Source organism: Electrona antarctica (genome assembly GCF_951216825.1).
Source record: "Electrona antarctica genome assembly, chromosome: 19".
NCBI classification, from domain to species: domain Eukaryota; kingdom Metazoa; phylum Chordata; class Actinopteri; order Myctophiformes; family Myctophidae; genus Electrona; species Electrona antarctica.
Window position 1 is genome coordinate 14,757,962 of NC_136800.1, and position 26,337 is coordinate 14,784,298.

Below are 26,337 nucleotides of genomic sequence, written 5' to 3' on the forward strand. Positions count from 1 at the left end.
CTGGAATGCAGGACATACATTTATTAAAGTTAAAGTTTTAAGCAGTACAAAGTTCATTGGGCACCTTTTAAAAGCAAGGAATACAAAAATGGCGTGTCTATAATAATAATATAACACACAGGCACCCCTGTGTGTCAAATTAAAATGTCTGTCACTGGTAAGGCATTTAAAAAAGTACACTCAGGATTTAATTACAAAATGCAGCAAAAGTATAGGTATAAGGTATTTGTCAGCATTTGCACCTTGCCCTCACCATTACACAAAGATTAACCATAACCATTCACAACTCCCGGGACTCTTGAGAACAATAAAACCATTAAGACATTGACACACTATTTGATCATAAGAAGCATCATCAATAATTGTGAGTACAATAATCAGTCAAATAATCAAATGTATCAGGATTACCATTTTAGATTTATCGGTAATCATTCAGGCGTTGACACAAAGGTTTCAGAGGCACTTGCCCGTTGAGCAAGTACAGGTCATGTTCTACTTGCCCAAAGTCCATGCCCACTTGCCCGAAAAGTAAATTGTGATAGGTCAAATTGAAATTACTGTTCATTTTAACACGCATGCGTTTACTTTGCTTTACTAGTGTCAACACCTGATCATACTGTCATACATCCAAACAGGATACACACACAGATCCGACACGTCAAAGGTCCGACATGTGGAAATCACCCGCCGCTCCCGATATTGCATTGGTCCGACATGCGTTGCGCCGTGCTTGCGGTTAGGGTTTTGGGTAGGGTGTCGGTCTAATGACAGTCATACCAATAGTATGTCGGAACTAAAACAAACAAATAATTTGCGTTGACCCATCCAACTTTTACTAGTCCATAAACGCCATCCTAAATTCTCATAGTTACACCACCAACTACGAGTTATTAGTCTTTGGTCCCGACAATGACCCTGGAGTGTCATGGGGCAGGGCTGCAGGGGGTTACCAGTTTTTCTAAAGATCTGTGGGAATCACGTGCTGAGAACAACCAGGTTCAATGCTAGGTTAGTTACCAATGACTAAACTAAGAAATTAAAACTAAGTGTTGGAGAAAATGAAAATAATAAAAATAAAGCCCTAGATCTTGCGCCACCCCTTACCCCTTATCCCTGAACTATTTTAAAATAGTACAAATAGCCGATCTACAAGCTAACAATGTGTCGATGTAGATTGGCTAGTTGAACTATTTTTTTAAATAGTAAAAAATGGCAAATAAGTTTAGGGATAAGGGGTGGCGCAAGATGGAGCCCAAAGTGTTTTTAATGTTTTCGTCATTTTAAACTACGAAAACATTTGATAACTACTGATTTAGAAGGCATTTGTAGAATCTTCCTCGGGTCAGAAAGGGTTAAACAAAATACTGAAAATGTCTTTTAGTCTGCATTTGGTCAACTGTTAACACAACTAAGCATGAGGAGGCATTGGCATTATTCTGACATTCTTAAATCATACTGTCAAATATCTTGCTACTCCATATAGTATAGTAATACTAATAATTAAAGTAATACAAAATAAACTGAAATGAGCAATGAGTCGTTCTTCTGGTGGGGAAGACCTGGTTACCACTTAGCACAGTGCTCCGGACAGCGGAGCGCACCCCCGCCTCTCAGTTGTTCTGCCCCTTTTCCCATATGGTTGTCACGTTTTATTTTATACCTGATGTAAACAAGTCTTAGTGTTTTTCTGGTTTTTGTATTGACCTATTTACAAATGTCAATCAAGCTTGTTGGTTAAATGTAGGCTATATTAATGTCTGTAGTTACGAATGCCTGTAGTTATATGTACATAGCCTACTTTATCCGCAGGATTCAGCGTTTTAGCCAAAGCGATAATTTAAGCATAACAATATAATTTGAAAATGTATAGATCTCTCTTCAACAAATGTGAGCCAGTGGCGGGCTTTTTTCCAATTGCGGTCCTTTTCATAATTCAGTGTTTTAGGCAAAGCGATGAAAGCCTAATTATTATATATGTTCATTCCATACCAAAACTGTGTTGCGTGCGCACAAGTGTGTGATTCTGATCTGTCATCTCTGCGTGTGTTGACACTACACACATGCTGAAGAACTGGGAGGCGGAGGCGCGAGGGGTGCGCTGCCCGGAGCAGTGTGGTAACCAGGTCTTCGCCTTCTGGTGATGGTTCATTAACTTTTTACGGGTGTGTATCTCTCTTGTCCTACTAGTGCTGTCTTAGTGAGAGAGCCAGTGAAGGGTAAGGGTATGCGTGCAAGACATTCCGCTATCGCACCGTAAGGGCCAGGATTATACATCATAGTATAGTGATGGCTCATGAGACATGTAGACCACATTGCAAGGATGCCTCCTCTGGCAAGACCCTCGGTAGAGGAGAGCATGGTTATGAGTGGCATGTGGTTTGTGCGCAAGGTGAAGTGTATACCCCACAGGTTATCGTACCATTTCTCAGTCGCCAACACACAAGCGTAGACACTCCTTTCTGTCACTGTGAACTTTTTCTCATATGCACTCAGGCTGCAGGACGCAAATGCGACAGGCTTCTCTTTGCCACGATGCACCTGTGTCAGTACTGCGCCTATGCCATAATCAGAAGTGTCTGTAGTGACAAAGGTCTGGAGAGTAGGGTCAAAAATGGACAGATCTGGGCATCCAGCCATCAGCTCTTTAACCCAACTATAGGCCTCTTGCGCAGTGTCATTCCACTGAAAAGGCTGGTTTTTCTTCAGCAGAGCAGAGAGTGGTTCAATATGAGAAGCGTAGTTGGGGAAGTATTTTTTGTACATCCCAGAGGCACTCAAGAATGATTGCAGAGCCACAGCATTGCGGGGGGGAGGAGCTTCTGAGAGGGCAGCGGTGTTTTCAGGGTCTGGGCGGACACCCGACGCCGAAAACACATGGCCCAGGAGGTTGAGCTGCTTCCTCACTAACTGGCACGTTCCTGTGCTCAACTTAAGACCACAGTCGCCCAGGCGGCGGAGCACAGAATCAAGGCGCGTCAGGTGGAGATCAAAGTTGTCTGAATGCACAATAATGTAATTCAGGTAACACAGAACACCGTCCAGAGTGCACATCGCCTGCGCCACTATTGTCTGGAATGCAGCTGGTGCAGAGGCGAGACCATAGGGGACCTTGGTGTACTGGAAGAGACCATCGTGGGTGATGAATGCAGTGAGGTTTCTGCTGTCTGGATGCAACGGTATCTGGAGGTAGAGGTTCTGGAGGTCTATAGTAGAGAACCACCCTGCTCCTTTGAGCTCCTGGAAAACTTCCTCGAGACTTGGCATCGGGGCGGGGCTTAGTACCAAAGACCTGTTGGTTTCTCTCAGGTCTGCACGCAGCCTAACCCGGCCTGACTTGTGTCGCACGGCAAACAGGGGCGAAACCCACGGTGACGAATCGATGCGTTCAATGATGCCCTCCTCCTCTAGTTTCCGTAGTTCCCGGGAGACCGCAGAACGGAGACTTGCCTGGAAACGGCACAAACCTTGCCGTAACGGAATTTCACCTTCTTTTAATTCGCACCTGTGGACAAAACATCCGTGTATAGTCTGCTTTGGCATGGCCATGGGTCTCTCCACAATGAGTGACTTTAATAGACTCATCACCCTAGAGGGTTTAGGGGCAACGAGTTCACCATCACCATCGACATCCAGACGCAGGGCTTTGAGGATATCCAAACCTAGGATGGGTGGTCCCACTGGCACAACGTGGACGGGCTTGGTGGCAGAGGTTGAGTTAAAAATCACCTTCAGTTCCAAGCAGCCCAGGACTGCTATGGGGATCCTGGTGCTATGGGTGTAGGTGTACAGAGTCGCGCTGGGCGCGTCGAGAGTCACGTGACTGAAATGTCTCTTGTACATGGCCACGGGGAGAATGGAGGCCCCTGAGCCCGAGTCCACGATAAGATTGACGGTGATGGTGCAGCCGCACTTCGCCTCCAGGGTCACTTTGATCTTGGCTTTCTTCTTCAGCCGCGACGCGGACTCCTCGTCGCCGCACGCCACATAGTCCTCCTTCCCTTTGTCGGTCTCCTCCTCGGTCGGACGCGTTATGCCCAGCATCTCCGCCGTGAGAGCCATATTCGACGACTCGCAATAAGTTCCGTATTGTATAATATACGAAAGATTGTTGTTATTATTATTAGTCGATAAATATGGCGGGTGTGTAAACTTGGATGCGATTTTTTTTCCTGACTCACGCGTTCAATCGTCGTCAGCTTTCTTCTTCTCTCTCGCTTTGTTTATATCTCTTCGAAGAATCGTCAGCTCTGAGCTTTCACTTTCTTCTCTCTCGCTTTGTTTTATAACTCTCGAAGAGTCTCACTCTCAGTCTCTACTAATGTGTAGTGAGTGTGTGTGTGGGTGGCGCACTACTTCAACCGGAAGAGTATTCATTCCTCTGGGAACCAGTCAGAGTGCAGAAAACCCAAACACTACCGGTATTTATGCTCCGTTTACTGACCCCTACTGGAGACTGTTATTAAAACAAACAGCCGTTTGATGCATTTCTTTCCTTTCTGTTTTACTTCTCCTATCTATGGTTTTTACACAACTGTGTGTTTTTTTTAATTATTTTTTTTACACCAACAGACATGATCGGTGTTATATATTTCTTTCTTATTTTATTTATTTATTCGTAGGATACTGATTTCTCCCTTTATTTCTTCGCTGACGTGACTGACGTCACCGTTCGCAGTGAATTGTGGGTAAGCGGTGTTTCTAACAGCACGACATTGGAGTCCGGACTGACTGCAGATACAGCTGGCCTGGTAAGACTGGCGAAATTACTGAAAGTAATACTTACAATACATGTTGTCAACATAACAAATACTAGAATGTAATGTCAGAATAGCCAATAGAATAGATGATGAGTGATGGTAATTAATGTGCCATGAATGTCAATGGCAGATGCCCCCCACGACCCGAAATGACTCCCAGCAAAATAATGGACAAGTGGACAGCAATACATACACATGCGGTTTTTATTTGCTTACTCATTAAATTGCTATTTAATGCAGACTTAATTGGAGCACGTATTATTAGCTTTCTGCCTCAATATGCTCTATCCCTAGAATGTATAAGATCACAGACATTCTAGGGCTATATATGCTCAAGTGAAATGACCTATTTTTTTCCTGTCTGCCTGACTCTATAATGATAAGTTCATGCAGAATATCATGTCATCTGCTGTTATAGACAGTTATAATATTTCACCTCTTAATCTTTATACAGTACAGTGCAGTCAAAGGTTCTTGTTGAGCAGTCATTAAGTCAATTGTCTCTCAGCTCATTGCCTAAAACTGCACTCTGCCATTTTTTCAGCAACACATACCCTGATTCACAGTCAGTGCTCAAGGGCACATCACATGTAGGTGCGAGTGTGACTGTTGTCACAGTCTGTAGCGCAGTGGTTCCCAAACTTTTTCATGTCAAGGACCCCCAAATTGACACTTATTAGCCTGCAGACCCCCATTTGAAAAGATATGCCAGGGACCCCCATAAGAGAATTTTCTTTTACGGCTCTAGCAGTGATTCTCAACCCGTCCAGTTTGACATGCATTAGTCTACGGACCCCTATTGAATGGCGTTTCTATCTCTGAGACCCCCAATTTATATTGTACCAGAACTAGGACTCATAAAATGTCCCTGGGACCAAAGACAACCCCTGGGTATCGGGACCCATTACATTGAAAACCTATTTACATCACTGCATGTTAGGGTCCATTTGGTTCCATTTGTACACTCAGAGTTACAGACACATAAGGGTCCATTTGGTTCCAAACTATCATTTAGCTGGGGACCGCCTGGAACTCCCTCAAGGACCTCTGGGGGTCCCCGGACCCCACTTTGGGAACCACTGCTGTAGCGGATTAGTGATGGAACATACAGGCTCCTTTTCCACCGGGGTTGAGCCGGATCAGTTATTTTTTCCCGCCTAATATTGAACCAGTTCAGAGCATTTCAACTGAAAATGAAGCCGCTCAGAACCCTAAAAGTTTGTTCGGAACCGGAACCAAAAAATGGCTGCCGGTTCCGTGAAAGCACCAAGGTTCCAAGAATCTAACCAAAGCTCTTTTGGCGGAAAAGGGGCCACAGACATAGCTGGTCTCTAAAGGGTTCCCAAACGTTTCATCCAACCCCCAAAAATAATCCTATTTGAACTGGGGACCCCCACCCTGACAAGCACTCTGTAGGGGACCGGCACCCTGACAAGCACTCTGTAGGCACTGGAGACCCCCACCCTGACAAGCACTCTGTAGGCACTGGGGACCCCCACCCTGACAAGCACTCTGTAGGCACTGGGGACCCCCACCCTGACAAGCACTCTGTAGGCACTGGGGACCCCCACCCTGACAAGCACTCTGTAGGGGACCCCCACCCTGACAAGCACTCTGTAGGCACTGGAGACCCCCACCCTGACAAGCACTCTGTAGGCACTGGGGACCCCCACCCTGACAAGCACTCTGTAGGCACTGGGGACCCCCACCCTGACAAGCACTCTGTAGGGGACCCCCACCCTGACAAGCACTCTGTAGGGGACCCCCACCCTGACAAGCACTCTGTAGGCAGAGTGCTTGTCAGGGTGGGGGAAAGAGGCTTGTTTGCCTCTTTCTTACATAATATTTGACAATTTGGCCAATTTGTTATTAAAACGGCATTAAATTGTAACTTTAGAAAAGTGCAGAAGATACTGTGTATACACTTATACTGTATTTTGGTTTGTTTATTGTTGAGTGAGAAAACAATGTTGGACAGTCATTAAGCTAATCATCTGGGGACCCCAAAAAACATGTAATTTCCTTGTATGTTTTAATTAAGTTATGTTTCATATGTGCCCAGCCCATTGCCCTGTGCAATGGGCACTTTTTAAAATCACTAATCACAATTATTTGTATGACAATTAATCGTCAAGTAAAACATAATTGTGTCGTGCTGTATATCTGAATGACCACAGCTTTCTTCTACTAATGTATTTTCCCCAGGCAGCATGGCAGCCTCAGTCCACCCCACCGTAGCAGCGGATAGCCTCATGACTCCAACTCAGGGATGTCCCATCACGCACCAGGAGTCTAAACACACAAGTATGGCTAATCTCTCTCTTTCATAATATTACCAGCCAACTAACCAAGTAATTAGGCAAAAGTATAAAGATTTCAAAGTCATTTAAAAATGTAGTTTTATGATTTCCTGGCACTTCTCCAATAAGATAAGGAGATTAGAGATAAACAATCGTTGATAACTGAAGGAAAATTCAGGTGTCATAACAGAAACGGCGTAAGATAGAAACACAGGCGAGGCACACAGGTGATTGTAAGGCCAAGGGTCAAAAACAAACCAAGATTGAAAGAAAGAAAAAATAAGTAAATAAAGCAAGTTTTGATTCTGGCACTAAATATCTGTATTGTTTTCTGACTCCACCTGAGGTCTTGTAGATTTCCACCACACCCCCTAGCACTCATTTTTGTAACCATTCTTGTCACCTATTTAGGGGTCAAGCCCAAAGGGTATAGACCCCTTATTGTTTCCGTAAACATTCCGCCATTTTAGCAGTTTCGTAAGCTTTACGAAATTCGGCAATACAGCTGTTGTTGTATGATAAAGGGGGAGGGGATGATATTGTGATGTCAGTACTCAGTATATCACTGTTTTTTTCATTGGCACGTTTGACGGTCAAGGTTTCAGCCTCCAGGAAGAAACCCTACAAAGGGAAGACATCATTGCACATAACAACCAGACCATGGGGTCTAATCTAATGAAGTACTTTCACCTCATAAGCACATGAAAAACTGGAAAAATACAAATAGCAGATGCTCTCCAGAGTGATGTACAAGTGTCTGCTCAATGATTAATTGATGTTAATGGTAGTTGAGTGTGATGGCTGCAAGCACAAAGAACTGGCCTAAGAACTTGCTTCTTCTGCGCCTTACCTCAGTGTAAAGATCTGCCTTGTGTAAAGGCAAATTCATGTGTTTCTAACTTGCTGCACAATGAAAACAACTGCAAGTGAAAAACACACTGTACCTTATATTATAGATCAGACTTAAGAAAGTTCTACTGAACTGACCTGTTTTTTATTTCTGACCTGCCAGGCACCCCTCCTTCTGAATGCCCTATGCATCAATCAAAAGCAACGGAATGCCCCATGCACCAGTCAAACACCCCCCCCACTGTAAGTACTTTCAAGCTCTTTATGTTGTAGAAGGTTGAGACAAGTTTCTCAGATGTGTGACCAAAGCACTTGAACAGTACTTTCTCTAACCAATGAGTTGATATGAAATTGTTTGCGTTGGTGTTTGTCCACAACCCTGTGGTAACATTTCACAACATATTTAGACAGTGTTTCTCAACTTTTGGGTCTTCTCAGTCAGGACACAGATCGACGGCCGTGATTAAACTGAGTGATAAGATAACTGAAACTGACTGTTCCTTCCTGTTTAAAGGACAACAGTTAAGTCTTAAAAAGACAAAAGAATGTTTGGTCCTTACTCTGCATCCTAACTAATAAATAATCTGCACTATGGCTATCAGTGTGTGCAGCCACTCTTTTGTCTTTTTAAGACTTAACTCTTTAGATGTTTCTGCCGTGAGCTGGCACCACTACTAAGACTGGTGTGCGTTTAGCATCCTCCTGCACAGTAAAGGACAACAGTTAACAAACCATATTCTGGTTCCATAGAGTGTCTATGGCATAGATAGACCATGAATTAATCTTTCATTTTCACTTGAGATGAAAATCTCCAGGCATTTGCTTCATAGCACTGTTAAAGTCTACGTACAGTCATACTGTATTTATTTCAGTCTCTTGCCTGCCTCATATTTATTATGACCATTGGAAATTGATGTACTAGAATAGTCTGTTGTCTTTTACTATAATATTTTGCCTTGATTCTAGACTCCATCCGTCCCTGCCCACCAGGAGAGAGCTTATGAATTTGTTGAATGTCCCATGAAGGCTGCCAACAGAGACAAGTACATCCCAACAGACATCAACCCTGACAATATGGTACTTTTGCTTATGGCTGTCCATCGATTTCGATGATGACACACACACACACACACACACACACACACACACACACACACACACACACACACACACACACACACACACACACACACACACTCTACCCAAATGAAATATAATGGTGCACTGGATTGGAGCATGTTTGTATTGTTTTGCAGGGGTGACTGACGTTTTGACTTTCCTCTTCCTCAGAGTCAAACCAGAGTTAATAAATGCTAAAGTAACACACACAGCCATTGGCTAATTGTTATTGTTCTGTCCCTCCAGATGCCTCCTCCCAATCAGCTGCCGTCTCCAGGCCAGCCCTTCTCCCTGTCACGGGACAGACAGGAGTCTGCCATACCAAGAGCTGGCTCCGAACAGAAATGGGTGTATCCCTCGGAACAGATGTTCTGGAATGCCATGTTGAAGAAAGGGTGAGGAAGACAACATAACTGTCTGTGTGACTGTTTTACTCATAGACCACGGCTTATGTGTTGCTGAAGGAAAAAGGAACGGTCTCTGTCTACCTACACTATGTATGCAGGCACGTATGTATCTGTCTGTCTATTGACATGTATGTATCTGTTGCAGTACTTTGTGCTGATGAAAGGATTGGGCATCAGCCAAAGGCAGTTGAGGAAAGCAAGACAATGCATACATAGGCTACACATTCCATTGACAGCTGTTGGTATACAAATGGTAAATGGTGCATTTATATAGCGCCTTTATCCAAGGCGCTTTACAATTAAGGTGCATTACATTCACCCATTCATACACTGATGGCGGCGGCCGGCGGAAACCATGCAAGGCACCAACTGCACATCAGGAGCAATTAGGGGTTCAGTGTCTTGCTCAAGGACACTTCGACACTAACTCTGGGGGAGCCCGGGTTCGAACTAGCAACCTTGCGGTTACCAATCAGCCACACTACCCCTGAGCCACCACCGCCACCATACATAATCTTGTCTTTTCTCCTGTCTTTGGTATCAGCCCAGATGTCATTGTCAAATGAACATCTGTCATAACTGTTTCTCTGTGTGTGTGTGTGTGTGTGTGTGTGTGTGTGTGTGTGTGTGTGTGTGTGTGTGTGTGTGTGTGTGTGTGTGTGTGTGTGTGTGTGTGTGTGTGTGTGTGTGTGTGTGTGTGTGTGTGTGTGTGTGTGTGTGTGTGTGTGTGTGTGTGTGTGTGTGTGTGTGTGTGTGTGTGTGTGTGTGTGTGTGTGTGTGTGTGTGTGTGTGTGTGTGCGCGCGTGTGTGTGTACATGCACGCTCTCATTTGTGTGTGTGTGTGTATCTAGGTGGCGGTGGAATGAGGGAGACCTGAATCAGAAAGACATGAACAACATCATCCAAATCCACAACCACAACAATGATGCTGCCTGGCAGGAAATATTAAGATGGGAAGCTCTGCACAAAAAGTACATAACACATGCACAGTCGCATTACACACAAACAATTGCAAACACAAAGTACACACATAGTTGTTGGGAAATCGGGCCATCGAGGAGTGTCTGTATCCGACAGTCGGCCTTTGCGGCCTTCATCAGGCTATCTTTAGCCATAAAGATAGCCTGATGAAGGCGGCATAGGCCGAAACGTTGCTGTTTCCCTAAATAAAAGTTGGTCACTGCATTTGAAGACAGTGTGCGGGTGTTTGTTCCTTTTTCAATTTTGGCCACCGTACCCTCTCCTACGCACCTGTCGCCTGTAGGTGTGCAAAAGCCTTGCTTTTTAAGAAATAGGCCAACAAAAGAAACAAAGGCTGTTTAGTTTGGTTGAGTTGAAAGGCCAACTGATATTTTGAGCCCTCTCTCGAATGTAGGTATTATGCATATCTATTATTTACATACATCCATCAGCATGGCTTTGTATGGTTTACCAGAATACAAGAACGGTCGCTCCACAACCGTGGAACGTCGGAACGGTCAGACCCTTCTACTGTATGTCTGGCCACCAAAGTCGACTCGCCCCAGTCAAATCTCGGAACAGTCAGACCCACAAATCCGGTGACCTCAGAACGGGCGGACGCACCAGGTATTTCTGGCCACCAGAACCCGAGTATCGAGACTGGGGGTGGGGGGGACATTCCGGTTTACCCAGATACAGGCCCATGACCTTTTGCCTGACATGCTGTTCATGGACCTTGAATGCAGGCAGGGTATGTTTGAGGAATGGATGGGGCATTGGCTTTGCAAGGTGAGAATGAGAACGGTGGAGGTGGCAGGCATTGGCTGGGTTTCCCAAATGACATTATGCGTAGGGAGTATGCGTGTGGTTCTTCTCAACAACACCCCCTTTCACTGTGAACATAGATATTCCGTGCATAGATGTGCCACGCAATGGTAGGCCTCAGGCATACCATACCAGGCCTCAGGCCTACCATTGCATGGCACATCTATGTTATCTATGTTCACAATGAAAGGGGGTGTTGTTGAGAAGAACCACATGCATACTCCCTACGCATAATGTCATTTGGGAAACCCAGCCATTGTTATTTATGCAGGGTGTGGATTGGGGCAAACAAAGGGTGGCCCTGGTCTTCTCAAACCTGAATTAGAATGTAAATCAGCCAGTAGGCCTCCATTGTATGGGGGATGTCCTCCTGTAGTTACTAGTAGTAGTTAGTGATGTCCTGCACGGACAAAGAGTCAGTGTTCTTTGTCGTTGGCTTAGCCTTAGAATAACTTGATTTTCAGCTTTTCAGACTAGTTTCTTTTGACTGCTTTAAATTGACTTGGTCACTGGTCCACTTCTGTGGGCCTCCTCCTTGGCGGTGAACTACAGTGTCAGTTTTGTATTTAATTTGGGCCCTGCTGGGGATATTGTCTTCACAGAAGCTGATATAGGGTGATAAAGTAGCCAATTTTATACAGATATCCTGAAATATTGGAATAACAAAGAGGACATACATTTTAATGCCAGCGTTACGGCTTTTTACACAGAACCATACAAAGCCGTCTTTGTATGTGCTTTAATCTGCCTGCGTTCTGCAATCAGAATGTGTGGCATGTTACAGTGTCAGCATCCAGTGTTAACATTATGCTGTTTAAGATTACAGGGTGTTTTCCAAATGTATTATTTATTTATAAGTAAGGGTGTAAAGGTGTATAACTCACCCATTCAGTTGTAAACAAAAAAAAATCACACCTGTGTGAAGTGTGGTGCGCTCTTATCATCATACATCACATACCGGCCAATCACTTTTGGCGTCCTCACTTTTCTGTCCTCACTTTTTATCCTTAATGCGTACATTGCTCAGCTAATCAAATCACCACTATGGGGTGCTCAGCCAATCAAATAGGAGGAGTAATAGAGGAGTAATATTAAAAAAATATGTTTTACAAAAGTCGGCCTGGTGGCGCTATAAAAGGCAGGTGTCAAAAATGCAGGTCAAAGGTTTGTCCTTGGCCTCTAGGGAGTGTGCCTGCAACGTTTCATGCAGATTAGTGCAGTTATAGGTAAAAACAAATTGAAAAGCTGCCTCATGGTGGTGCTATAACAGGCCGTTCTGGAACATTTGGGGCAGAGGTTCATCGTTGGCATCCAGGGAGAGTGTGTGCAAAATTTGGCATCGACCAGGTTAACGGTGCTGGAGATTAGCTGTACAGTGTACACACACACACACACACACACACACAGACAGACAGACAGACAGACAGACAGACAGACAGACAGACAGACAGACAGACAGACAGACAGACAGACAGACAGACAGACAGACAGACAGACAGACAGACAGACAGACAGACGTCATACATATGCTGGTGTAGAGACAATGAGGGCCATAATGCGTCTGTATTTAGCCTTTTTTCCCCCTCTGTGTTCATGTGCAGGGAATGTCCATGTGGTCCATCTCTGGTGCGTTTTGGAGGTAAAGCTAAAGACCTTACTCCCAGAGCCAGGATCAGAAATTTTATGGGGTCAGTATTGTGTGTGTGCGGGTGTGTGCGTGTGTCATGACTAATCGCAAACATTTTATCAAAAATGTCTCTTAATTGGGCCTCACTTGATGCTCATTATAAGTCTAATCGCTCTGCATCTCATTGGAGGGCTATAGACAGTTCAGAATCCTGCCTACAATGAATTTGATGTGGATTCTAAGCTAAAGCTAAAGTAGCTAAAACTGTGTGTGTGTGTGTGTGTGTGTGTGTGTGTGTGTGTGTGTGTGTGTGTGTGTGTGTGTGTGTGTGTGTGTGTGTGTGTGTGTGTGTGTGTGTGTGTGTGTGTGTGTGTGTGTGTGTGTGTGTGTGTGTGTGTGTGTGTGTGTGTGTGTGTGTGAGAGTAGCTATGACCTACCGTTTGACAGGCATGACTGGGTTGTGGATCGCTGCGGTACAGAGGTGCGGTACGTCATTGACTATTATGATGCCGGCTCCATAGACCAAATGCAGCAGACCAAAACCATTCTGGATGTCAGGCCCGCTCTGGACTCCCTCAATGCCGTCTGGGACCGTATGAGGGTGACATGGTGGAGGTGGACACATTGATGCTTAACTTTAAACGATATAAGTCTGGCTTTTTTCTCAACACTATTTTTCTAGTTGTTCCCAGATCTCTCTGGTATGTGAAGCTTTACGCTCAAAGAAGTGATACATTTTTTATCATAATGGATTGGCACGATGGAAGCAACTACAAAAATAGGCTTGAGAGAAAAAAGAGAATAAAAAATAAATCCTTTATCGCCTTGGTCCCCCTCATCCCAAATCATACCCCTGGCTGATCCCTTGCTTAGTCCAGTGGTTCTCAACCTGTCGGATGACAGTGAAGTGACAATATAAAAACTTATGACTGTTTCAATGCCTTACTGCGTCAACAGTAAGATCATCAAACGATCTATAAAAAATTGTCAAACATTGGCCAAATTATAAGAAAGGCAAACATTATTGATTGATAATATTGTGAAAATGGCAGATCTACAAGTTCCTGTTTTGGAAGCTTGTAGATCGGCTATTTTCATAATATTTATATTTATTTCTTTTTTTTAACAATATTTGTATGGCTTTTTTGCCTTAATTTGATAGGGTACAGTAATGTGACAGGAAAGGGGGAGAGAGATGGGGGGAAGACATGCGGCAATGGCAGACAGGCTCGGGACTTGAACCTGCGGCACGCCATCAGGTTGGATTACCTTTTTTTTTTAGCTCCACGGAAAATTTCCCTGATAATCCGAATTAAATAAATGGTGTCTAAAAAGATTACTGTTTTATTGTTGGTGAGAAGGGCAGCTGAAAAGTGCAATTGTGTGTAAAGCAGCAACAATGCGCTAGATTGGCTGTCACTCTGGGGGGGTAGGCGACCGGAAATAGGCCAATATAACGGCATAAAACTGCCCCAAAACGGCCCCGAAACAGCAAAAATGTTGCGCGCGTGTGAAGGGGGGGGGGCCTTCGAGCTTCAGTGCCCAGGGGCCCTCAGAGGTGTTAATCCGGCCCTGATTACCGGCCTAGGTGCCTGGACCGCTCAGCCCACTGTGGAACCTAACTTAACAATGCCTCAAGTCCTACAATTACAAGTGCTTGTCAGGGTGGGGGTCCCCAGTTCAAATATGATTCTTTTGGGAGGTCGCGGCTTAAAAAGGTTGAGAACCACTGGCTTAGACACAGGGTTGGCACGGTTTAGGTGGAACGGTTGCAATTCATAAAAGGTACGCATCATTTCTTTACCCATAACTTTTATTTTCTGCTCTATTGTCTACAAAGTCACTCTTCTTTTTGTCATTAGTGAAGCAGCTTGAGGATTTGTATCTCAACACTGTCAGTTCTCTTTCAATTCCAAAATGTAAATAGAAACTGCTACATGGACCCGTTCTCATTTGAGTCGTATTCCTACCCAGCCTTTAACCAGGCCTAAAGTGTATTCATGATAAATTGAATCCACATGTAAACAGAACCTGTGATTCATCTGTTTGTTCATTCTTAGTATTGTTCGGTATAGTTTGAATATGACAGGTTGTTTTGTTTCCATGGTAATACATGAGTATTACTTGCACAAGTGGAAACAAAACAAGTATATCCAAAAAATCGAACTGAAGGATTCAGATCGCTCAATTTAGTTTATGGGGTTCCTCAGGTTGAGAGATGACCTTGTAGATTCAGAATGTTCATTACTGTACAAATTTGCCATTGCTGCTATTATGCAAATGCTAGTGTTGTGATATTTCTGCTATTAAAACATATTTATTTTCATGCCTCTGGTATATTTTCCCGACCTAATGCTCAGTAACTAAAGTCTAGAAATTGACCAGAGTTCAAGGATGAACTTCAAGCCTGCTTTGCCTGCACTGTTGTACTTAATATCCCGATTCCCAGCCATGTCAAACCTAGGTTCACTGCTGAGCTCAGCCTCAGACAGCCTTGCCTTCAGAAGTAGTGAGAAGACCCTTTAGGGGTTTTCAGGTGGTCCGTGGAGGTATTGCATGTGGTCCCTGGCCATGCATTTAGTAATGTATGATTTGTTTATTTTAGGGATGTACCGATGAGACAATTTGGCGGATATTGATAGCCAATATAATTAATTGCTATTATGGCCGATACGATCTTCTGTATTAAAAATGTGCAGCCAAAATGGCCTTTTAATTTTAACATACCGGTAACTAAAAAATCTGCTAAATCCGATATTTCATGCGTGTGCCTTAGTGCAAATCTCTATAAATGAAAGATAATAAATGTAGTTCAAAATGTCAAACTGTTTATATTTGTTTCACTTGAACATAACAGATTATTCTAGTACATCTTTTGGCTAAAACAAATAATTGATGCATTTATCTTAGACTGAAATCAGATTCTGAAATTGAATGACATTTGATTAATGCTATTTTGTATATTGAGCAGTGTTATGTATTCAGAAGTAACATCAAAGTAGTATTGCATTTTTATTTTGCGAAAATATACACAAGGTTGAAGTTGAAATGTCAGCTCACAGGATAGTCGGAGACAATTAAGCCTTCAGTCAAATAATCAAATGAGTATTCTTTACTATTCTGGAATTAGTCAAGGATACAAATAGTAGTTTTTGATTATGCAAACAAATATCAGTCTGTAGTGGAATTGCTTGGGGATGGAGGGGTGCATCGAAATAGTCAACTGTCCTTTTTATCATCGGAAAGATCCCCAGCTTAGTCTAAAAATCCACGCTATTGTCCGTCTTCTGAGGGATAGGCTCTCCGGATTGCAGCAACCATGCATGAGGGGAGGATTGTTCCTTTCGCTACGCTTTCACCACGCAAAAGCCACTCCAAGCAGAACTCATAGGCCGCGAGTCGACATTGGCTGTAGAGAAAAGAAAAGGACAACAAACTAGCGTTTTAGAAGATGCATTTATATTAGCCCTGGTCCAGTGCTTACAGCGAGTCAGAGAGAGACTCGCTCTACTCGCTGTAAGCACTGGACCAGGGCTACATTTATATAGTCAATGAAATACAGACCATACATTAGGCCTATAAAATGAACTGTATGAAATAGAATGTATTCTTATTGTTTCTAACAGTAATACTACAAATAGTGTTAGTATTATAGTTACAAAAATTATATACATTTGCTACTTACAGTGGAATATAACTATGTAAATATTTGAAGTTTGCATAGCATTTGAGCCAATTGTAATAAGCGATTATATTCAATCATTGATTATATATACTTACTCGTTCGATAAATGCCCATCCGGTCCAGCAGGCTCTGGTTCAGGACAATTGGTTATTTTTGCGTGAAAAAAAGTTTGTAGGACACCTCTGTTGATCATAGGTGCAAAATCCTCAGCGTTTGTAATACAGGGTGAGATTTGGTCATCTTCATCTACCTCCGAGTCTGAATCCTGCTCTGGGCGCCATAAAGAAAACTCTGTGCAGCAAACGCATTCGTCGTTTAGTGGCATTCTAGTGCATTTTTTACCACAACGACACCAGTCGAGATTTTCATCATGAATTCTCTGGGGTGTTTCGTCAACTGTGTCGCCATCAGCTTCTTGTTGTTGTGCCCGGCGTTCATCCATTTCACGTAATTCCTCATCTGTATACTCGGGTTCGAACATATACGGCGCGCTACCATATTCAAACTCTTCTGGAAAATCTAATTCTTCATCAATATGTTCGGCCATTGTTGTTACCAAAAGCAATGGCTGTTATGAGCTGAATAATAAAGTAAAAAAGAAACGCTCGAAATAAAAGTTGATCAAACACTTCAACGGTACTTTGACTGCTACAAAGACAGAGTTAGTAGGCCGAGAAGTCGACAACACGTGCTGTTGATACGGCTACGTCTAGTACTGACTGAGTCTCTGGTCGAAATGTATGTACATAAATAGGATCTCAGAACCAGTAAGTCTCGCGAGACGAGACTTATTGAGAGGAAGAGGTGGGACAGCGGAACAAATATTTCCGTTCGCGTCCCTTGTCGGAATTTAAAGACGGTGCACGAGTGGAAAATGGTAGCTACCAGAGTGTGCTACTTGGCCGTATCGTAATACATATAACGTTTTAAATTCTTCCACATAACGGATAGTTGTTTGATAATGTCTGAAGCGGCCTTAGAAGAAGCCTCAGTTTTAGCCTCCATTTACTGCGGAGAGGGGGAGTACCAGCTCTTACAACAGTCCGGTGAGGACTTATGCAGATTATCATCAGTGTTGACACAAACACTCATGTAAACAAACACGTGTTTGCATGATTATTTGTGATCACACACACGCGCACACACACACACACTCGCTCTCTTAAGTGCAAGTGTGCAACTATGTTATTATTATTATTTTTCAACACTATTTTTCTAGTTGTTCACAGATCTCTCTGGTATGGTACAAATTAGGATGAAAACTGAAAAGCAAATACCCCAAAACAAATATATTCATACCCTAAATCTAAATAACCTTACCAGTAACACAATTTATACATTTTCAGTCAAGTCAATTTTATTTAAAGCACATTTAAAAACAGCCAACGGCCAAGTGCTGTTCAACAATGGAAAAAACTAAATATCTACACATTGCACAAAATAAACACATTATGCAAAAACATCACATATTACACAACACATAAGGTACAAAAAAGGGCAACAAATACAATAAAATAACGGCATCAAATACAATAAAATAAAGGCTTCTGGTAAACATTAAACAGTGTCCAACATTTCCCCAATGTAAGATTTAAAAGGCCTGGGAGAACACTCAGAACAGGTGTGTTTTCAGTCTGCTTTTAAAAGTGTCCAATGAGGATGCAGCCCTAATAATTAAGGGTAGGAATTGTTCCACAGATTTGGAGCGGCGACCGAAAAGGCTCGGTCACCTTTTAACTTTAGCTTGGTGCGTGGAACCTTGAGGAGCCCCTGATCTGTTGACCTACTGTAAGTGACCAAGGGCTCCATTTTTGTCACCGCTAAACCCATTATCCCTAAACTTCTTTGCCTTTTTTTTACTATTTTGAAAAACATTTTTGAATAGTTCAACTAGCCAATCTACATTGACACATTGTGAGCTTGTAGACTGGCCATTTTAACTATTCAAAAGGCAAAGAAGTTTAGGGTTAAGGGGTTTAGCGGTGACGAAAATGGAGCCCCTAGTGTTATCCGGAGGAGGAAGCAGCTCACATGGTTCTCAGCAGGAAACTGGTGTATTGTGCAGTCCAAGCAAGGGGGCAGGCAGACTTTCCAACGTTGAAGCTCTAGGTCCTAGTGGTAGGAGGAGGGACTACAGGCGGACCCGTGGATTCATGACCGGGAAACCCCGTGCAGCTGGGCTTTAACGTTGAGCGCTCAGTTGCCCTACGTCACTCAGGACCTCAAAGTTGAGGTCCTGGGAGGGACTTCCGGCAGTCTTCCGGGTGCTTCAAAACGCCACTGAGCAACTTCCACTGACATGAATAGCTGGGGGGGCGGAGCTTCGCGCCAGTTCAGTCTCTATTATATATATACTCTATGAGTCCAAGTAGGGAATGAGGCATTACCCCAGGTGAAGGAGTTTAATAGGCAATTCACACTGAGAGGGACTGAATCCGTTTCATTGGAACCGTTTCCGAATACGGTTGCCTGGTCCCTGATGGGCATGATTCACATTGCCTGAGATTCAACAGCGCACCCGGGTACACTTGCATAACACACTTTGATCCTCCAGATGGCGGTGTGCTTGATGGCTGGTGCACACGGACACTGACCATCAACTCTGCGACATTGTCTCCAATAAATCCAGACACACTGCATTGCATTGCCTCTTTTGGCTCTTTGCCGTTATACTACTTCACTGTCAGCCTGCGCCTGCCTGCTATTCACTGTGTCAGTCAGTTCTGTGCTCCAGTGTCGTGTTTGATATTAGTTTAATAGATTCTACTTTAGCATTATTATTATTTTGTTTTACTTTGGAAACTATGCCAAGCAAAGCCCAAGAGCCACGTGTAGTCCAAGATCAGCGCGTACTGCGGTGCTGCGCGTATAGCAGATTCAACAGGAGACGGGCGGCGTTGAGAAATGAGCTGGTGTTACGCGTCGTGCAGCGTCTGTGTTTTTTTTTGTTGACGCTTGGCTCGTCGACTAGAGATCATGTCACGTTCTTAAAAAAAAACAGTCCACTTCCTTCTTTAGGTACGCATGCATTCACATTGGAACGATCCGTATCTGAATACACTTCAACGGTCCAGAGAACCGCCCCCCCATGCGGTCTCGGGGACGGTTAGGCGATCCGCTCCCGGGAACGGTACGCATCATTCACATTACCACAACATCTGCCAAGTTGTCCCGAATGCGCACCCGGGACCATAGTGTGAATCGCCCCTAAGTATCTCAGGGTCTTGTTCACGAGTGAGGGGAGGACGGAGAAGGAGATCAGCCGGAGAATCGGAGCGGCAGGGGCGGTATTGCAGTCGCTGTGACGAAAAGAGAGTTGAGCCAGAAGGCAAAGCTCTCTGTCTACCGAGCAATCTTCGTTCCTACTCTCATGAAGTGTGGGTCATGACCGAAAGAATAAGGTCGCGAATACAAGTGGCCAAAATGAGTTTTCTCCGACGGGTGTCTGACATCTCCCTTAGAGATAGGGTGAGAAGTTCAGCCACGCGGGAGAGACTCGGAGTAGAGCCGCTGCTTCTTCGCCTGGAAAGGAGCCAACTTAGGTGGTTCGGGCATCTAGTTAGGATGCCTCTCGAGCGTTTCCCTAGGGAGGTCCTCGATGCACGTCCCACTGGGAGGAGACCCAGGGGCAGACCAAGGCGCAGATGGAGGGATTACATCGACTCACTGGCCTTGGAACGTCTCGGGATCCCCCAGGAGGAAGTCGCTAATGTTGCTCTGGAGCGGGAAGTCTGGAGCTCTCTGGTGGAGCTGTTGCCCCCACGACCCGACTACGGATAAGCGGTTGAAGATGGATGGATGGATGGATGGATGAAAGCAGCTCACAATTGTAGGGTGGTGCCCACCCATGGTGGGCTTTATAAACAATACATTTATTTTTTGTTTTAGTAAAGGCAGTGGATCATCATAAATCAACGTCAACGCCCTTTAATTTGTTGATTAAAGGGGGATAATAATCATTGCTTAGTAATAGTATAGTGTTTGTAGTAAGGTCTCCCTGTCACTCTAGCAAAACAGAAATTATATATTATATTTTCAAGTCGGGATACCAGTCCAATGACGAGAGAGCTCATACAAGATACAGTACAAACAGTGAAATTGGAAGTGATGTCATGAAACAAACACAAAACTAGCAGAATTGCCTGAAAGTCTAGGTGTGAGGCGCACGCCTGAATGGGACGTTTAATAGGACTTATTGACTGTTGTGCTTTGTTTCTTCTAGCTGAGGACGGGCTGGTGATACAGATCAATACAACAGTTGGAGCAGCAGAGAGAGAAGTGGAGTTGAGCCTGGTGTTCCGCATGCCCCCCCACTACCCTTCCTGCCCTCCTGACATCTCAGTGTCCTCTCCACTCCTATCCAGGGGGCGCTGTCAACACGTCAGACAGAAACTTCTGGAACAAGCCGCCACCTTACCTGAGGAACCAATGATCCATCAGCTGGTTGACTGGTTACAGGTAAAATAACTATCTATCATTAATGTTACAGTGACAACTTATTATACTTCATCTACTTGCCCAGATGCAGTTAACCTTAACCCGTTAAAACTGGAAAAGCATGTCTTCTATGTGCCCAAAAGAACAGATCTACAAGCTGTCGACAGCCATGACGCAGTGCGTTGATTGCTTGTATGTCTGTTTTTTTGGGTGGGCATGTGCAGCGCGTCACATTATGTTTTGGACAGTGCAACATGAACCACCTGACCAGACCACCACCCCAATACAATGTATTCATATTAATTTGCTGGACATTTCTCTCTCAAAATGACAACCTTTCTGCTAGTGTTACTATCCTGGACTTGGTTTGACAGACATTCTGTTATTATTCTGTGGCTTAGTCCCCTCAACTGGCAGTGTGTGTGTGCGTGCGTGCGACTGTGCATGCGTGCGTGAGCCACTGTCAACTTTGCTCTGTCAGACAATTCCAATTTACAATTTAGGCATTTAGCAGACGCTCTTAATCCAGAGCGATTTACAATAAGCAAGAACAAAAAAACATGGTAATACATCAAAACATAAAAAAGTCATCCTACGTAAGCTTAAGAACCTAACAGTCGAATATCTATCTAAGGAAACTATGTGTATACAGTATAGAGTGCTATGTCTACATAAAGTGCTATTTAAGTTACATAAATTGAGCCTGTGCATCCGCCTGTAGGAGGTCGAGGCCAGGGCAAGTACTACGGCAATTGCTGTGGGCTAAGATGGAGTCTGAACTGAAGAAGTGCGTTTTCAGACTGCGGCGGAAGATTGGGAGTGAATCTGCAGTTCTGATTGTAATGGGAAGTGCATTCCATAGTTTTGGAGCCAGAAGGGAGAAGAGTTTGGGAAGTGTGGAGTGTTGTCCTGGCGTTTTTAGCAAAGGTACTTCCAGCTTCCCTGCGTCTGCTGATCTGAGCGCTCAAGAAGGTTTGTAGCGTGCGATCATACTTGCAAGATATGGTGGTACCATACCTTGGTTGTTTTGAATGCCAGCATCAGAGTTTTGTACTCTGTGCGGGCAGAGACCGGGAGCCAATGGAGGGAGCAGACTCTGTCTGATCTTTGTTTTTTATTTTGATTGTGCCCTCATGCTCATTTGAGCACAGGTAGAGAGCCTAACATGTGTTTGGGAATGTTGTTGAATGTTATGTTATTATTATTATTATTAGGTCAACAACACTACAACACAAGTCAAACATTTCCTCACATATTGGGAAAACAAACTTTGAAAAACAGTCTTTCAGCGCACCCTGGTGGCTCTACCAGTAAATACACGTGCACGCAAGTGTATCAAATCTTTACCATCTCTTTCTGGTCAATTTACTGTACTATTCAATAAAGCATGAAAGCCTTTTTCGGGCTTTTTCTGCCTTTATTTGATAGGTACAGTAAGCTGACAGGAAATGGGGAGAGAGAGATGGGGAGTGACACGCAGCAAAGGTTGTCGGGATCGAGAGTCGAACCCGCAACAGGATGTCAGGCGGGATTAGTGGTCGAGGCCTAGAATAATAATTAAACGAGGTGGTCTGCGTGTAAACGGGCGGCGGTGGCTCAGGGATAGAGTGGCCGGATGGTAACCGCAAGGTTGCCAGTTCGAACCCGGGCTTCTCCAGAGTTAGTGTCGACGTGTCCTTGAGCAAGACACTGAACCCCTAATTGCTCCTGATGTGCTGGTTGGTACCTTGCATGGTTTCTGCTGCCATCGGTGTATGAATGTGTGTGTGAATGTAATGCACAATCTATGTAAAGCGCCTTGGATAAAGCCGCTATATAAATGCACCATTTACCATTTAAACTCTTTTACAGCAGTCTGGGGAGGTGACAGAGGGATGCGTAGAGGAGGAGGAGCGTATAGAGGAGAGAAGAGGCGAGGAGTGGACAACAGTATTGTCCCTGGACCACATGCGCTCTAGAGGACGCTACGTCAAACTGCTGGAACGCTGGAGTCAACAGCTGCAGCTGACTGGGAGGTTGCTGCTCGGACGACATATACTTATCATACTACAGGGAACCAGGCCTGACATCAAGGTACAGTGGTACTGTAGACCGGGTGGGCATTTATAGGTCCCTATGTTCGTCAGAGCCTTACCCCTTATCTTTAACTATTTTTTTACTATTTTGAAAAACATTTTTGAATAGTTCAAATAGCCGACCTACAAGCTCACAATGTGTCGATGTACTGTAGATCAGACATCTAGTTGAACAATTTTAAAATGTTTTTTATAAAGGCAAAGAAGTTTAGGGCTAAGGGGTAAGGCACTGGCGAAAATAGGGCGCTTAGTGTGCCTTTGACCAGTAGTGCACAAACTGTGGTCAAAATCTGAAAATACTTCACGGGTGATATTATGTATATATTGGTTTGCAGAATCATGTACAGCAACATTAGAATGGCAATGCAATTACATGACCCAATTAATGAAAAAAATACTGCATTGAGTAATTTCAGTGTCAATGTGTCATACTGATTGTTTACTGGTACATGCCATGCATTTGTTTTGTTTTGCTCTTGACAGAAGACTTTGGAGTGCCTTTCAAAACATTATACAGACATTAGTTTGCAGGAAGAATCCATTGTTTTTGGTCAAAACATGTTTGTCCTGAATGCACTGGAAAAACAAACAAAAAACTATCATTGTGGCATTTTGAGTGCACAGACTGTGCATTTTCCTTTTGTTTTAATTTTAATTATTAAAAACATGGCTGTTGTGAATGTTGATTATACTGCACAAGTGGTACTTTTAAATTAGTATTAATGGGAATTCATCCCAATTTAACTGCTATGTCTCTGTATAGGAGTTTTGCCACCTCTTGAAGACAGTGAAGGTGGATGTAGATTCTTCAGGAAAGAAGTGTAAGGAGAGGATGATGAAGGTTCTCTGTGAAAGCCCCTCCTTCTCCCCCTATAGACATGGGTGTGTATTATTATATATATATTTTGTCTGCTGTGGCTGTGATACAGTTCATATTCTGAAACACTAATCAGAACTGAAAATCGCCACCTCCAAATGCCATATAATCCACATCAGAATCACGGTACAACAACACTGGAGTTTTTAATGTATCTCTTTCTGCCTCTCTGTCAGTCCATCAGGTTTCATAGTGAAAGACTACCAGTCATTGTCAGAGTTGGAAGCAGTCTTCCAGGAACTCAACATGCCTGATGTCCAGCAACAGATCCTGTCTTCACTAACTGACAACAACCTGACATGACATGACATGTTGTTTAATGTTAAATTTAACAACACTCGGTGTGACATGTGAACTTGTAGATCTGCTATTGTCGGTGAAGAGATTTGGTGGAGGGACAAAAGAGCAGACAGTACAGATCCAAGAGTCAAGTTTACTACGTATGCAGGGTTTTAGTGCTTAAGTGCCTGAATATACACACTTTAACATGTGTAAACAAATGGTAAAACATGACGCTATCTATGAAATGGTTGAATCTCTCAACTAAGAGGTCCTTGGCCCGAAAAACCCCTTGGCCGCTGGTGTAACAAGGTTCGATCATGTGACGAAGAAGACTCAAAACGTTGTTACGTTAATGAAGTAAATTCAGTGAGTTGTGGCCCCCTTTTTCTATTAGACGTTGTAGCCTACTACTTTGTATTTTGGCTCGGCGCCAAGGAAAGGAATGTGCATAGGGCAGGCTAATGTGTATCACATGCACAATGTTGTTTCTATGATTTGGTCCTGGACCGTGAGTTGATGTTATACATGATGTGTCTGTTATGAGTGTTTTTGTTTTTGTTTGTATGCACTATACTAAGACATATTGTTTGTTTGTTATTGTTTTTATTTGTTTTAATTATTTAAATTATTATCCCCTTCTTATTGATCACCTGGCGGGGGAGTTTCCCCGGAAGGATGTAGGGCACGGAACATTATTCCAACCAGTTCCTTTCTGTGAAGTTTCTTTCCCTTACTTTCACCAGTGAGTGACATCCGTCTTCGCAACATTCAACACGACCTACAAGCTCACAATGTGTCGATGTACTGTAGATCAGACATCTAGTTGAACAATTTTAAAATGTTTTTTATAAAGGCAAAGAAGTTTAGGGCTAAGGGGTAAGGCACTGGCGAAAATAGGGCGCTTAGTGTGCCTTTGACCAGTAGTGCACAAACTGTGGTCAAAATCTGAAAATACTTCACGGGTGATATTATGTATATATTGGTTTGCAGAATCATGTACAGCAACATTAGAATGGCAATGCAATTACATGACCCAATTAATGAAAAAAATACTGCATTGAGTAATTTCAGTGTCAATGTGTCATACTGATTGTTTACTGGTACATGCCATGCATTTGTTTTGTTTTGCTCTTGACAGAAGACTTTGGAGTGCCTTTCAAAACATTATACAGACATTAGTTTGCAGGAAGAATCCATTGTTTTTGGTCAAAACATGTTTGTCCTGAATGCACTGGAAAAACAAACAAAAAACTATCATTGTGGCATTTTGAGTGCACAGACTGTGCATTTTCCTTTTGTTTTAATTTTAATTATTAAAAACATGGCTGTTGTGAATGTTGATTATACTGCACAAGTGGTACTTTTAAATTAGTATTAATGGGAATTCATCCCAATTTAACTGCTATGTCTCTGTATAGGAGTTTTGCCACCTCTTGAAGACAGTGAAGGTGGATGTAGATTCTTCAGGAAAGAAGTGTAAGGAGAGGATGATGAAGGTTCTCTGTGAAAGCCCCTCCTTCTCCCCCTATAGACATGGGTGTGTATTATTATATATATATTTTGTCTGCTGTGGCTGTGATACAGTTCATATTCTGAAACACTAATCAGAACTGAAAATCGCCACCTCCAAATGCCATATAATCCACATCAGAATCACGGTACAACAACACTGGAGTTTTTAATGTATCTCTTTCTGCCTCTCTGTCAGTCCATCAGGTTTCATAGTGAAAGACTACCAGTCATTGTCAGAGTTGGAAGCAGTCTTCCAGGAACTCAACATGCCTGATGTCCAGCAACAGATCCTGTCTTCACTAACTGACAACAACCTGACATGACATGACATGTTGTTTAATGTTAAATTTAACAACACTCGGTGTGACATGTGAACTTGTAGATCTGCTATTGTCGGTGAAGAGATTTGGTGGAGGGACAAAAGAGCAGACAGTACAGATCCAAGAGTCAAGTTTACTACGTATGCAGGGTTTTAGTGCTTAAGTGCCTGAATATACACACTTTAACATGTGTAAACAAATGGTAAAACATGACGCTATCTATGAAATGGTTGAATCTCTCAACTAAGAGGTCCTTGGCCCGAAAAACCCCTTGGCCGCTGGTGTAACAAGGTTCGATCATGTGA

General features: G+C 43.4%; 2 protein-coding genes and 1 long non-coding RNA gene across 10 annotated transcripts in view; 2 read left to right on the top strand and 1 right to left on the bottom strand.

Annotated features, from left to right (window-relative positions):
- Positions 1 to 15,170, top strand: part of LOC306912510 (holocytochrome c-type synthase-like) — a 38,810-nt gene extending 23,640 nt beyond the window's left edge. The window contains exons 1-9 of one of the 7 annotated variants that reach the window (XM_079488790.1): positions 4,283 to 4,418; positions 4,620 to 4,748; positions 6,963 to 7,061; positions 8,070 to 8,149; positions 8,873 to 8,983; positions 9,272 to 9,420; positions 10,284 to 10,403; positions 12,819 to 12,905; positions 13,271 to 15,170. In XM_079488790.1, coding sequence (XP_079344916.1) covers positions 6,968 to 7,061; positions 8,070 to 8,149; positions 8,873 to 8,983; positions 9,272 to 9,420; positions 10,284 to 10,403; positions 12,819 to 12,905; positions 13,271 to 13,472 — 843 coding nt within the window. In that variant the 5' untranslated portion in view covers positions 4,283 to 4,418; positions 4,620 to 4,748; positions 6,963 to 6,967 and the 3' untranslated portion in view covers positions 13,473 to 15,170. Of the gene's footprint in view, positions 1 to 1,220; positions 2,163 to 4,282; positions 4,419 to 4,619; positions 4,749 to 6,962; positions 7,062 to 8,069; positions 8,150 to 8,872; positions 8,984 to 9,271; positions 9,421 to 10,283; positions 10,404 to 12,818; positions 12,906 to 13,270 lie in introns of those variants that run through there. The other 6 variants (XM_079488791.1, XM_079488793.1, XM_079488789.1 and 3 more) reach the window with 6 other exon arrangements.
- A 485-nt stretch (positions 15,171 to 15,655) lies between these two features.
- Positions 15,656 to 17,296, bottom strand: LOC306943615. Its single transcript, XR_013792431.1, has 2 exons — positions 16,625 to 17,296; positions 15,656 to 16,253 (listed from the first exon to the last, which is right to left on the bottom strand). It is a non-coding gene; the product is annotated as an uncharacterized lncRNA (long non-coding RNA).
- Positions 17,297 to 17,360: 64 nt separating this feature from the next.
- On the top strand, positions 17,361 to 25,542 carry LOC306943401 (RWD domain-containing protein 3-like). Of its 2 annotated transcripts, none has more exons than XM_079529704.1 (5): positions 17,361 to 17,575; positions 20,752 to 20,987; positions 22,818 to 23,039; positions 23,805 to 23,923; positions 24,095 to 25,542. In XM_079529704.1, exons 1-5 carry the CDS (start codon positions 17,491 to 17,493, stop codon positions 24,219 to 24,221), a joined length of 789 nt encoding a protein of 262 aa, XP_079385830.1. In that variant the 5' UTR covers positions 17,361 to 17,490; the 3' UTR covers positions 24,222 to 25,542. The 2 variants fall into 2 exon arrangements, with proteins under 2 accessions (XP_079385830.1, XP_079385831.1); XM_079529705.1 differs by having other exon boundaries at positions 22,821 to 23,039.
- The last annotated feature ends 795 nt before the right edge of the window (positions 25,543 to 26,337 follow it).